This window comes from Notolepis coatsorum (genome assembly GCF_963971535.1).
Source record: "Notolepis coatsorum genome assembly, chromosome: 10".
NCBI lineage: Eukaryota > Metazoa > Chordata > Actinopteri > Aulopiformes > Paralepididae > Notolepis > Notolepis coatsorum.
In genome coordinates, this window is record NC_140174.1 from 76,589,438 (window position 1) to 76,603,697 (window position 14,260).

General features: G+C 42.1%; 2 protein-coding genes across 13 annotated transcripts in view; one reads left to right on the plus strand and one right to left on the minus strand.

Annotated features, from left to right (window-relative positions):
* LOC311236122 (KAT8 regulatory NSL complex subunit 1-like) overlaps positions 1-10,724 on the plus strand; it is a 216,273-nt gene extending 205,549 nt beyond the window's left edge. For both annotated transcript variants that reach the window (XM_084323738.1, XM_084323737.1), the window contains exons 11-15: positions 5,540-5,661; positions 5,773-5,830; positions 7,978-8,090; positions 8,535-8,787; positions 8,911-10,724. In XM_084323738.1, the coding sequence (XP_084179864.1) occupies positions 5,540-5,661; positions 5,773-5,830; positions 7,978-8,090; positions 8,535-8,787; positions 8,911-9,117 (753 nt within the window). In that variant the 3' untranslated portion in view covers positions 9,118-10,724. The remainder of the gene's footprint in view (positions 1-5,539; positions 5,662-5,772; positions 5,831-7,977; positions 8,091-8,534; positions 8,788-8,910) is intronic.
* A 582-nt stretch (positions 10,725-11,306) lies between these two features.
* The window catches only part of LOC311235751 (microtubule-associated protein tau-like), an 82,456-nt gene continuing 79,502 nt past the window's right edge, over positions 11,307-14,260 (minus strand). For 10 of the 11 annotated variants that reach the window (XM_084323227.1, XM_084323222.1, XM_084323230.1 and 7 more), the window contains one exon: positions 11,307-13,321. In XM_084323227.1, coding sequence (XP_084179353.1) covers positions 13,124-13,321 — 198 coding nt within the window. In that variant the 3' untranslated portion in view covers positions 11,307-13,123. The remainder of the gene's footprint in view (positions 13,322-14,260) is intronic. The other variant, XM_084323225.1, reaches the window with a different exon arrangement.

Genomic DNA, 14,260 nt, shown 5'->3' on the forward strand with positions numbered 1-14,260 from the left:
GAAACGCCGACAATAATCCTCAGTCACGTAACGTTATCCTCCAAAAGTTAGTCTGAAAACTTCGCCTCCAGCCGGCTGTCCTCCTTGCAAACATTGCAACTGGCTTGACTTTCTATTTTAAAATGCTTAGTTCCAAACCTCTGACATTAAGTCTAGCTGCTCAAGTCAGTGGATATTAACCGTGTTTCGGGAGAGACGTGTTGTACTGTTGTTGTTATGTGGTCGAGCCGCGTGTAGCGTCTAAATTAAAGGGGTGTTTGTTGCAACGGTGAAAATTAAAGGGGAATGTGTTTGTTGTGGAAAATTATTCTGCTCTGTGTGACAATAAATACATTAATGATGATATATTATATGTAATTTAAAACCAAAACTAAGGCCTCCGTATGAGTTTAAGACGTGGACATGGTCATGTTTGTTGAATAAAATTTTTCTTTTTTTGACTGCCGATTTTTATTATTATTTTTTCCCGATCCCCGATACTCTGAAAAGCACGTGATCGACGCCGATTCCGATCACGTGATCGGATCGGGACATCCCTATGCTGAATCTATTCCAACCATTAGTTTTGAGTAAAATTGGCTCCCTGGCCATAAAATATTGGTATACCCAGAGGGCTTGGGTGAAAAATATGAAAAATCAAATATTAACTTGTGGGGTGTCTAACTAGGGTTTTTCAGGGCGCTGAATCTATTCCAACCATTCGTTTTTTTAGTAAAAAAAAAACTATTTTTTTCCCATAAGAACATATATTTTTACTTTATTCCAAGAGAAATGTAACGTTGCATAGAATGGAATGGTATAGAAATGTGCATTATTGATACATGGTTTCAGTTTATTTTTTTACTAAGCCAACTCCCCATCTTCCTCACTCCTTTTCTCATCTGTCTGGTTGTTATGGCACTCTCCTTTACACTTGCCACAAGCAACTTGACCCCCTGTTTTTTACAGCAGCACCTGCGTGTACTGCAGTCTTCCTCACAGTTGCAGCTGATGAATTTCAGGAGATAGTCTGGGGCAATGGGGTCTGTGGTAGGGACTGGTGCATAGCCTTCTTCTCTCAGTTTCCAGCCATAGTCCAGAACATCCAGTGATGGACTTTGTAGTAGAAGCCAGTCTCTGGTTTGGAGATATGCCCGGAGAGAATGTTGTGCTGCTGCTGCTGTAGTCGGGGGCAGTTTCTCAGGGCTGATTTTCCCTGCTGCAGCCCGCTTGCTGAACATTTCAAATCTCAAGTCCCCCAAGCCTTTGGGTGGTTTCCCATGGAACATGAGTTTGAATATTTCACAGCCGGCTGTGATGATGGTATCTTTCTGGGCTTGGATGTCAAGAAAAACGTCCATGGCCTTCTCAGCTTGGTCCATCTTGCAGAGTGTGCGACTGTGCGTAGCAACGTTGGTTTGCTAAAGCCAGAAATTGCAGACACGGTATCGCAGCCTGAGAAGCTGTGTAGAAAGAGCAGATATTTCCTGTATTTCTCTGGGAGGGCCTCTTGTATCTTTCCAACATCGTAAGACACATTGTTTGCTGTTGTGAAGAAGACTGAGTGGTCTGCATCATGATGAATGAGCATAACCAGGATGTCCGTATCCTCAGCTCTCCCCTCAACAGTGGACTCTCTTGCCTCATCTAGAGCTGCCTGGACGATAGAAGTGTCTGCATCATCAAAGCATTGATGTACACAGATTCCATTACTACTGAATGTCTCAGCTAGAAGCAGGATAAGCTGTGTTGTTCTTGTTGTCAAGGAACTTTTCTCTAGGAATAATGGTTTGGATGTCTGGGGCGGGCTGATCATGGTCCTTGGTCGAGTTGTCATATCCGTCAAAAACCACAGTGATCCGGAGGTGCTGGCTTCCCAAGGCCTTCACAAACCGGAGGTAGCTCTCAGCGATGTCCTTCCAGGTGAGGTTAACCTCCCACTTGACATTGTGCAGGAGCCACCCACCATCAATCAAAAGGCTCATGCATGGGGTTTGCCCAATGGGTTCCACAAATGTATTTAGGAACTTGGCTAGGGCAGCCTTATCTGGCTTTCGCATCTTCTGGTTTTTGTCAAAAAGAGACATCGGTGTTGGCGTCAACTCAAATAGCAGAGCTTCTTTGGTCTTGACTTCATGCTCACTGATGATGTTGAGGCGGTTGAAGAGCCTGAGTGAGTCAATGACCAGCTTCTCCCCACTGACTTTGGGTCCAGATCTGAGGGTTGCTAATGATTTGACTTTGTACTTTGTTTGCATTGTATCATTAACAGTTTTCCCATCCATCTTGGCCTATATGGTTATGCCAATCTTCTCTGCCTGATCCGCATTTACTGGGTCTCCGGGAGAGCTGCTAAACCCTGTAGAGAAGGACACCAGGGTCTTCCTGTCCCGTGTGTTATCGAAGGGGTTTACTTCTTCCAACCATCCAATTATGGTGGAGCTGCTAGCACTTTGACTACTTGACCCAGACAATACGCTGCGTCTGTTCAACCTGTCTAGCCGTTGGTCTTGCTCATCTTGCCCTAAAGAATAGAATTTGTTAAGTTTTTATTAAATTGAGATGTCACTCACAACATAGAATATGATTGAAAACTGCAAGTGCTTTCATCACAATGAAAAATAAAACAAACGTACGATTTCCAGTGTATTTACTTCTTGCACCATTGTATAGCTCGGTTCTGCATTCCAAATGGCGTCTAAGCTTGGGGTCATCTCCGTTTTTCCAGTCTTCATGTAGTCTTCTGATTACTGCTTCATCGTCCACACTCTCAGAATAAGACTAAATCTGTGTAGCCTTTTTGGGTGACTTTTGAGAGCTTTTTAATCCCAGTCTCAGGACCACCACAGATGAAGCACCTTAAGCAACAAGCTACAGAATCCTCTTCCATGTTGTAGTCTACTAAAAGACAAGTGTCATGATTCGTGTCAAAACATACAGAACTGGTCCACACAGCAATACTTATTGATGGAATGAGAACTACAAGATTATCTTCACTGAAAAAGTAGATCACCACACAAAGTCCAGCTGATCTTATAACCACTCTGATGCTAGCTATCTATCTAATGTTAGCTGTAAGCAAACTTTAGCTAGGTGAATGGTTGTTTATTGTTAGCAATAAACTAGAGAACATTTATAAAGTGCTACATTTACAGTTATCAAACCTTTTGCCAGCAGAGGAAAACCAATTACTCTCCCAAAGAGTAGTTAAACAATCATACCTTAAAATCGTTTTTGTTGTGCAGAAATATGTGCCATGATGTAGCACTCCTGCTCCTTCCCCACATGCAGACAGTGTATCCTACTGAGCATGTGCACAGTAGGTGAACACTTAGTGTTTTGCAATATTTTCATATTTTATTTTCCACAATAGAATCAAACCAACAAACACCTCAGTCCCATACCGTTGATTATACCCTTTTTGCTGTACATTATAGCTTAAAATAATATTATACTATATATATAATATACCAATATTTTATGGCCAGGGAGCCATTCTTACTCGAAACTAATGGTTGGAATAGATTCAGCAAGCCTGAAAACCCCTAGTTAGTCACCCCACACGTTAATATTTGATTTTTTTTCATATTTTTCGCCCAAGCCCCCTGGGCTCCTTAACTTTGATTGGCTCTCCAGAATTTCCCCCGAGGATTTGGGTTTGAATAAATTGAGAGGTGTTAGTAGACACCTATAGGAACACTTTGGTGAAGATAAATGTTTTCACAGATGGTCCAAACATCTTGCTAAAATTCCCTAACTATATGGCATGTGTGTTGTCAGGTCATTGATAATACAGGAATATTGATCATGAAAGTCTTTCCCGTGTTTGTTGGAACCTCATTCCTTTCAGACCCTGTATCTTTCAGACATTTCTATAAAAACATAGAACATATATATGGTAATGTTGCCTGTTTGTCAGGGAGATGGGCTTTCCTGGCTCTATGCTGCCACCTGGTGGAAAAGGTGTAATTTGATACTGTATCTGGACAATGATGGAGTTTAATTCAAATAAAATACTTGTCATTAATCGATTTTTAACAATATTCTCGAATTCCGGACCTTGGCCTGCTGTGTGATGTTTCATCCAAATTGGGTCAGAACAGAAGTGTGGAAGTTATGGCTACTGTAGAAGAATGCCAGAACTACAGGATTGATTGCAATATTGCACAGTGTGCACATAGCCAACCAGCTAACCAAAAGGAAGGAGAGAGCAAAAACGTAATGGAATATAAATGATATTTCGTATGGGTTTACTTGGACCGGAGATCTGTTGCTATGAACAGAAGATCATGTGGAGGGCAGAACCAAATGGGGATTTTGATGTTTTAGTTATTGACAAAAATGCACACTGAGAAATTCCCTTCAATCTCAATTGAATGTCTAATGAAGAGCTACACAGGTTGATACATTGAGTTTGAAGGGTGTTTCTCAGTCTACATACTTGTGTTAGTTCAGCACCTGAACATTATTGGATGTGTGTGCTGTCTTTTGTGTATTGGGAGTATTTTAATTATTGTGATGTCTGTCTGATAAATTAAAAGACGAGGCTTAGAAGCCTTATATTAGATATTATATTAATCGTTTGATTTTGCAATGAATTTGGCTATTTTACAATTGCTCTTGTTTTCATTTGTATAAATGTACCCCCCTCTCACACGACTGCAATGTCCTGTTCTGTTTTACATAGTAGGTTAAAGTCAGTAACATACTGTTGCCCTCAACCTGAGGACGCTCTAATGCCAATAACGGTACTGAGTAAGCTGAGGATGCAGCAATATTGGCACATTTATCTCCAACAATAAATTAAACCATAATTCCTTTTTAAAATGCGGGCACACAAATACCACCTTCTCCATCTTGTTGGCACATTTCTGTTTGTCTGGCAACATGTGATTGTTACCACAACATTTATTTACTTAGATTCATAATGTCAGCATTTACCAAACATACCGATATGAGCAAAATTTGGTTTGTTGAGGAGATTCATAATGTCCGCATTGGTAAATTGTCCGTCTATTGCCCAGCCCCAGTTAAAGGGCAAATATCTCTTAATAACTCTAATAATCCCTTAATAATCTATAATCATGATCTATGACCAATATGAATCATGTATTATCATGACTATAAATTGGTGTGCCTTGAGATTGTGGTTTGACTTTTTGTACCTTGGGCCCAAAAGGGTTGAGAACAACTGGTCCAGAGAATGTTTCACATGCAATCATTTATATAACTCATTCATAGTTGACAGTGATTCCCACCTCAGTTTCCTATAGAAATTAATATCATGCTTAGAACAAGTCACTGTCTTGATTAGGCTGAGCTCTGGCCTCTGGCGCTGGTATGACCAAAGATGAAAAAAAAGTACCTTTTAGGTGGGAGAGATTAGGGCACAAAAAAATAGCGATGGCAAAATGGTGACCGTTTCAAGCCCTGGTCTGTTTGTAGTGTTTTATGAGGTTGCTTACATTTTAAATTACTAAACAAGCCCCATTAGAAGATGATTAGGCTGCACATAATAAACATGGCCCTGACTTGTATTGTCTCTGCCCCCCTCCAACAGCACCCCATCAAGAGGAGGCGAGGCGAGAGCTCCTTCGACATAAACAACATAGTGATCCCCATGTCTGTGGCTGCCACCACGCGAGTGGAAAAGCTGCAGTACAAAGAGATTCTCACACCGAGGTAAAGGCCTGCAACAAATACTGCTCCTTCCAACTGCTCGTCCACAAGAAGTACATAGGTCTGGTTCACCATGGCTCTAATATGACATTTGTATTCATTGTCTTTGCCCAGTTGGCGAGAATCCGACATCTTTGCCCTGCCCATGGCCGAGGAGGAGAACGAACCAGAGGTACGTTTTCAGCCATTGCTCACTGACTCTCGGATGAATACGGGAGTACATGAAATGGACAGTTTCAGTTGAAACTGTCTGAACTTTCTTCCACAACAAAGAAGAATGCAAAGTGCTAATGAAATAGTTAGAGGTTTGAACACACTGAAGTAAAAGTGTTGTGTACTCACATTTCTGTTTACTTGTTGCCAGATGCGAGGTAGGAGCTGGAAAACATAACTGTTCCATAGCCTGAAGTCTTATCTTGTACAGGTCCAAAGTTGATAACAATCCCATGGAATATTTGTCTTTTACAAAGGATTTTGTAATGCGTGTACCGGCATGATTATCCAAAATGGCCATCCGCTTCCATTGATTCGAGGCTCTAGTCAAAACAAAGGACTTCCCTGGCTTCTTCTACCGCTTTCTCGTTGCAATCAGCCCTTGCATGGGATAGCGCTGGCTCCAGAATTTCATTGGCTACAAAGGTGGTCAATCATTTTCACCATCAGCGGTGACTGGTCCGTTCAGGACCCGACCAAACCGGACGTGGTCACTTGCCTGAATGGCTTGTCAAATGACGCTCGTCTGATGTTTCATCTTGTAACTCGAGACTGGAAGCACGCAATAGGTTGAGTAGGGTGACGATCGAAAGTGGCAAATTCAACTTTCCAACAATGTATTGGTTGATCGGCAAAAAAATGCAGCATGGAGCCGGCAGACGAGGGCAAAGTGCTGCGACGTGTGCGTGCGTGACGGCCCGCCATCGGCCACGTGCAGCCGACTGGCCTTAGGTTGCAACAGGTGCACTGAAGAGGAAGCAGGAGCTTTAGAATTTGCTCCCCCACAAAATGTTACTATTCCTACACCAGAGTCATTCTAGGAAGACTTTAGAATCTCTCACTGTAACTGCTAATAACATGTAGTGGATGTTAGGGCTGGGTACCGTTCACATTTTAACTGGTACCTTCATTATAACACAATTAAAATGTTCTGTTGTAAAACGAAACTAAAGTCTAAACTTCAACATTGTTATCACACCACACAAACTAAAACCCCTCCCTCTCCCAAACCGTTCCTACAACAATTTTTTTAGTGTTTCATGATCATGTATACATTTATTATGTATTCTTTTTTAAGTTTAAATATCAACATTATCTGGCCATCCTCAGTAAATACTATCAAACTCCTCTGACCTCATCTTTTACCGCAATGTGGACATGCAGGAATGGCAAGGATGCAAAGCATGTTAGACACATTGGACATTGCTCGTGCTGGTCTGTCTATTATGAAATGACAATTGCGTGTAATTTAAGGTCCGCGCTGGTCCGTGTCTATTATGAAATGACAATTGCGTGTCATTGAAGGTACGCGCTGGTCTGTGTCTACAATGAAATTACTATTGCACGTCATTGGAATTCTGATTATTTTCAAACTGGGCAGGTCTTAGGTATCGAAATGTGGCACTGATTGATCGAACGTGAATCGGTACTCTAGTACCGACGTAATTCGGTCGTACAGTGTTCGGTACTCATCCCTAGTGGATGTACACCAGTTGACACGGTTCCTGTAAATCAGGAACATTTTAGGATATTGTGGAATGTTGTACTATGTTGTTCCAAAAATAACCATGGAACTCTCCCTGTATCGAAAGTGACTATGGCATGTGTGTTGCCAGGTCATTGATAATACAGGAATATTGATCATGAAAGTCATTCCCGTGTTTGTTGGAACCTCATTCCTTTCAGACCCTGTATCTTTCAAACACAAAGAAACCCACATGAAATGATTCTGTTCCTATAGTCAAGACTGATAGGCCTTTAACACAGGACACAACAACATATTTCAAACCAAATGCACAACGCCAGTTATGTCTACACAATGCAATGGAGATCATCTTATTATCCATCATTCTAATTCTTTCCTGAAAACCTCACCCATTTTGCTCTCCTCTGTGACGTCTAGTCAGATGTGCACTGAACCCAGCGGCGAGTGCAGCTCAAATCATGTCCTATCCATCACCCCCTATGAGTTGCATATACTGCCACCACAACTACATCTCAGTATGAAATCTCAAGATTGATTTGAATTCTGAATGAAATGGTTTTGAGGACCTGTTCCCCACAGATTATAGATAGCATTCATGGTCTCTCTTTCTGTGTGTGTAGGTGGAGGACCTGACAGATGCGGCCTTCATTCAGCTCCACCAGCCGTGTGAGGACCAGGAGCGCTCCCGCTGGACCTGGATGGCTCTGGCCCCGGCCAAGAGGAGGGGCAGCAGGTCAGCACCACAGCTTGGCAACACCCAGAGCTGTCATGGCTTTGGGAATTATTTAGATGAAAACTGTCACAATATGGGCCCTCATTTTGTAACATACCTCGAAAGTCAGCAAAAATTACTTAAAATGCATCAAATTGGTGTCCTTGAGACGTTCTGCTGTGTATATCCGAGATGTATTTCTAGATACAGATTTCATTGTGTAGTTTTCTCTGTGGTTGTGGTTACTCACTCCCTCAGGACACTGCAACTGCTTGGTGGCGGCTAGTTTTTGGCCAAGCTGCAAAGTCAAATACATTGTATATCTTAAAAAAGAAAATATTCCCATCTCCATTCTTCAGATTTGGTGTAAGGCAAAACGGGTTCTACATGTAAATTAGGATGATTTTCTGCTTTGCACCTTAGCCACAAAGTAAATTTTTTTTTAAAACGACGTTCTCCCTTCAGATCGTACAAGTCCATCGACGGACGGACCACGCCGCTGCTGTGCGGCACCAACCCTCCCACCCCTCAGCCTGCATCCCCAGACCCGGGCCACTGTCCCCTGCTGCACGAGTACAGTTACCTGCCCTCGCCCATGAGCCCGGCCAGCCCAGACGCCACGTCCAACCCCCACACGCCCTGCTCGCGCGACTCCCACCGCCTGCTGTCGAGCGAGGACACGCGATGCTCGACGCCCGACTTCACCTTCGAAGAGAGGGTACGGATGTTTAAACTTTTCCCATTTGTCGGGTCCCCGCGGGGCTTTAGTGGTTTTGTTTATTTGACAGAAGGAAAACACTGAAGCGATGTTTACTGGCTCTCCCGATGTTCTCATCCGCAGACGGTGGCGCCGTGGGAACGTCGGAACTTCCCCATGTCGGAAGACCCGGCCCCAGAGCCCGAGCCGGAGTGCCTCGACCACATGAGGCCCAGAATGCGCAGCATCTCCGATTGCCGAGCAACCGGCTACGGCAGACTGGATTCTGACGACACAGACTTGCCTTGCGATGACGACGGCCCCAAACACAAGGCCGCTGCCCACCGATAAATGACTGACAGGCCGAGGTCTCTCCCCCCCCCTCTCCCCCTGCCCCGCCCCACTCTGGCATTAACAAGCTGAACCTCAAAGCAACATAAGATATTAAAAGGGTTCCTGTTGTTTGATATTCAAACATCAGTCTAATACTTTTCACAGTTTTTAGTGAACATTATGGAGATAGAAGCCTTTCCCAACACTTGTTTTTGTCACAGGTAAAATAAAAAAATAAAATGAAAAAATAAAAAATAAATGTAAGAAGAAAAAAATATCAAAAAATAAATTAAAAAAAAACTATAAAACAAACATGTTACAAAAAATGATTTCTGTAGTAGGCTAAACAATGTACATGGGGGCTTAGTGGTGTTTCATATGTCGCGTGTACACTTGTAGCGCACTATGTAGCGGACTCCTCAAAGTATGGCCAAAGGGTGTTTTCTATTGACTAGTTTGCTTGTAATTCCCATGTACATTTTTAGTGGATTGACATAACAAAACAAGAAAAAAAATATCTCTCCTCATGCCCCCCCTCACCCCCCTCCGATTAAACAGGTACATTTGGGATGCGTCTCCTTTTCTTTTCTCCTTTTTAGAAACTGCCTGAATCACAGAGCACTTCTTTTACTGCCAAGTTGAGTTTCGTTGGTTTGCTTTCTTCGTTGGTTTCATTCCTGACAACACCTTTTTATTTGTTATCGTCTGTCCGTTCCGACATTACGCATTTTTCTTTGTTTGTGTGTGTTTGTATGTATGTATGGTAAAAAAAAAATCATTCCTTTTTAAGAAGAGTTGTCCAGTTCCGCTCTTGGCCCAGTTGTGTCTCTGGGTTATCGTTCTGGAGGAACGGTGGCTCACAGAGGGCGTCTGTATAGAAGCACTTCCCTACAGAAAGCGCTGCTGCATGCTAGTTACAGTACATGCTAATGCTACTTGTATCACAAACGGCACACAGGAAGTTCCCCCCCACTCATCGAAAGAAGCGAAGGGATTACGGACGATCCTGGCATCAGCTAATTCCAGTTATAGTCAAATGAATTAATTCAAAATTGAAAGATGGAATAAAAGATGCAGTTACCCCCCCCCCCCCCCCCCCCCCACTTCCCCAGAAGCTCCAAAATATGAGGCACTTGCCTGAGAAAAAGAAGCAGATGTTCATATGTTGGCGATGGAAGATAATTTTTTTTTGTTCTGGTTCAACTTGACAAGAATAAGAAGTGTTCTCTGGCAAAACATTTCAAATGTAGCAGCTCTTAGATAGAAGCCGCCCCAACCTCAGGTTTTTACAATTTAAGGGAATATGTCCGACGCTGAGAATATTTTCACCTCTGGTCAATCCGATAAGACTACTCTGTTGCAAGATAAAATAGTTTTTGCCACCCCACATTGTCATAACCACACTATTGCCCCCTTAAGTAACTAATTGCTATGCAAAATCTATGGTTGTATAATTTTACACCTGTGTTTTTATGCCACAGTCATTCAATCACTGTATTGTTTTTCTTTTGTAGTTAAGCAAGATGTCAATGTACCTGTTGGATTGTTGCTGCAGTTAACCTAATCAAAAGCAGAATTGTTTTTTTGTAAATAGTACCATTAAAACATTTATGTTTAACTTGGCATCATTGTTTGGCACTAATGTTCTTGAAAGTGTGAAACGTGTATGTTGTAAACCTAGGGTTCCTACAGCCATGGAAGACCTGGAAAAGACATGGAATGTGAAGTGTTGTTTTCCAGGCCTGGAAACGTTCAAACTTAAAAGCAAAGGATGCATCCAAAAACTGGTGAACTATGTTCATAATCCTGTTTTGACTCAAGTCAATGTGAAAGTTTGGCAGCTTGTAAATATGATGTTTGAAGGAAAAATAACTTGGAATATATTTATTGTACACTTAAGGAGTCCCCAGCTGGTGGTTGTAGCTGGCCAAATAAGGCCTGGGACATTAAACGATTCTACACAAAAAATGTATGACGTCATCACATACATTAATAGGTAATGAAAATGGCACCTTTTGTTATGGGATTTAATCAGCAAACACTTGTAGCAACCTGGTAAACTTACTTCGAACTGGCAAAGACGGTGATTTCATAGCATTTATTTTCAAATACACATACAGCAACGAGAAGAATCATCATAAACCAGTTATTGATAAAATGCACAATAACAATATCGACAATCACAATTCCACGACTGTACAGCGTCAAAAATTAATCAAAGGATGTGATGTGTTACTGCAAGTACCTCTCAATATCTCTAGTTACGCAGGTGACTGGAGAGGACCACAAAAAAAAAAACTTCCAAACCAATGTCCTTAACTACCATTTAGGTATCATTACCAGCACATCCAGTCCCTCTAAACACGGCACTCATATCCACCTTGCACATTCCGATGACTCTTTCATTAGTGATGAAATATAACCAAGAATTTAGCGTGCGGGTTATCGTGTTGCGTCCTGCGCGCCGGTGCCCCCATCGGAGTCAACAAAGTAGTCTTGGCAATACAGGTGCAACATACACATACAATGGGAAGAGGGTAGTTTTATTTGAGCAGTTCAAGTTTGTCGCCATCTATAGGAAAAGGGTGCCTTTTGGGTTTGTATTCCTCCCACACTAGAAATAGGCTACATATATCCTTCCTAATAAATCCACAAAGCCAATATTAACAGGATATACATTGGAACGACTAAAAGGGAGGCAACAAACGGTCTGCTTCCTTACATGAGGTGCATGCAAGAATGGTGTTTTTAATTACGATAGCAATTAATGATGACATCAATAGTAGTGACCTTAGGAATAGTTAAAGTTAGGTTGTAAATCATAAATTGTAAAAATATTTAGCAATGCGTGTCTAAGCCTCCGCTACTTGTGCAACCGTTGCATTGGACACATGCTTTACCTGCCCTGACTTTAATGTAAGTGCTGCAAGACAGGACTGCAAAATACTTTTTTAATACAGTAATTGGTTGGACATAGAATCTTAAACCTTTTTGAGAATCACAATGTGCCACTAAACTAATCCCAACCCCTGTTCACTTTTTTTTTTTTTATTATCTTTTAAGCGTTGGATATGGCCATGAAATTGACACTTGCGATATGTTTACCTATAAGTATAATTTGCCACCTTATAAGACAAGCTGCAGCGCATTTACAATAAAGAGCAGTAACATGGAAAATAAATTAACACCGACAGTAGCAGGCACAATACAAATGTTTCTCCATATCAAATACATGTTATATCCACAGAATACAATTATAAAACTGCCCAACACAAACCAATGGTTTCTAGTCTAGCCGTTCTGTATAGCTTTTATGTCAGGGGGATATAGTCTCATTTGAACTACCTGTGTGCAGTGTATCTCAATGTAGTGTTGTGTAGCTTAATGTAGTGTTGTGTAGCTTAATGTAGTGTAGCTTAATGTAGGAGCACAAAGCCAAGACAGCAGTGAGGTATGCAACTCGTTTTACTGTCTTAATAGAGAACTTTGCTACTTTTCCTGTAGGCCTAACGGTTGTTTCATGTTTAATACAAAGTGGGGGGCTGCACCAACAGCTTCCCTATGTTTTCTTTGTATCGAAAAACCATCTGTAAAACTGAATTCTATAAGAGTGGTTTTGCAGTCATTGTTGACGTTGTGAGGAGGACATACTGTATGAATGGATCGGGTGTGTACGGTAGATGACGTTGAACTAAAACATCAGAAACCACTCATAAGGATTCTGGTCAGCTGGGGTGCTTCAACACTTACAAAAGGTACAAATAATGGCAAATAAAAGAGGTCAAGGACCACTGAGTTTTGGCCTACTTGTTTTTTAATCTCTTTTTTTTAAGACCTAGTAATGCCTTGAGAAGAAACAGTTTCAAATGTTAGTGTAAAGGAGAAACAGTGATGGGTTTAGCTTAAAAAGTCCTGTGAAAGAAAATGACGAGGAAGGCGTCACGACACCTCTACTTGATAGTGGTTGAGGGGCTGATCAAGGGCCTCTTTTTTTCTTTCTTTTTTTTATAACTGCGTGCATCATTCACAAGCCCTGTTTGGCCAGAGAGGCGGACACCTGGTCGGCCAGTGTGGACAGCTGAGGTGAGTCCGCTACGTTGATACTGCCGGAGGAAGACATGGTGCTGAGCTGGTGGGGTGAGTCTTCCAAAGAGACGATCTCGGCACCGTGGTCGGTGCGGGCCTTGGCCGTCTCGCGGAAGGTCAGTTTGTGGCTCTCAATCTGCAAGGCACGAGACAAACAAAGGTGGAGAGTCACTCTGTACTTTTACTCAAGTACCGTACTTCTTTACCGTCTGGAGGGATTTTCGTTTTAGGCCACTTTTGTACTTCACAATATTTATCTGAACCCTGCAGTTGCTGGTTATGTTGATGTGATGGGTTATGAATATGGATCACTTAACACTATGGTCGCCAAAAACGCCATACCACGTCATTCCCCGCCATGCTCATTCTGCCAAAGACGCCGTACCACGTCTTTGATATCAATATTTCAAAAATCTGTGATCGAAATCATATTTCTCTCCCGGAGACTTGAGATCTACTGTTGATCCCCTCTCAACTCTCCAACGGTTCAAGAGCGCCATCTGGTGGCCGATCGGCGGATCGCCCAGAGCGGAAACAGGAAATGGAAGCTGGTGCTCATTCCAATTCGGTCCGATCACTCGCTAATAGTCCCAGGACTCGAGCTAGACACAACGGATAGCAATCCGTTACAATAACTCGATAAACAACATGATTTGGACGTATATACTATTATACAACCTGGAAATGGATCGCATATTTCTACATCCCATAATAGGAATATTTCTGCTCCACGCTCATCGCCCAACGCTATGAGGAAGCTACGGTAAGATTCAGCGTTATTTTTTAACGTGTTCGATACTAACTGCTCTAATGATCATATCACCCACACTAGATGAATCATCTAACGTTGGCCACGGAATTATAAACGACCCCCCCCCCCCCCCCCATCCGGTCAACATCAGATGATCAGTAGTAACTTCTAGAAGCACGTCCATTTTGTCTCGCGCAGATTCCTATCAAACTGTATTTGATCATCAATATAATGCATTTGGGGCTATAAATCACGTTCTGGAGAAAGCTGCAGAAAACGATAAAAACATACTTATACTTTAGACCGTATTTTAGTATGAATATG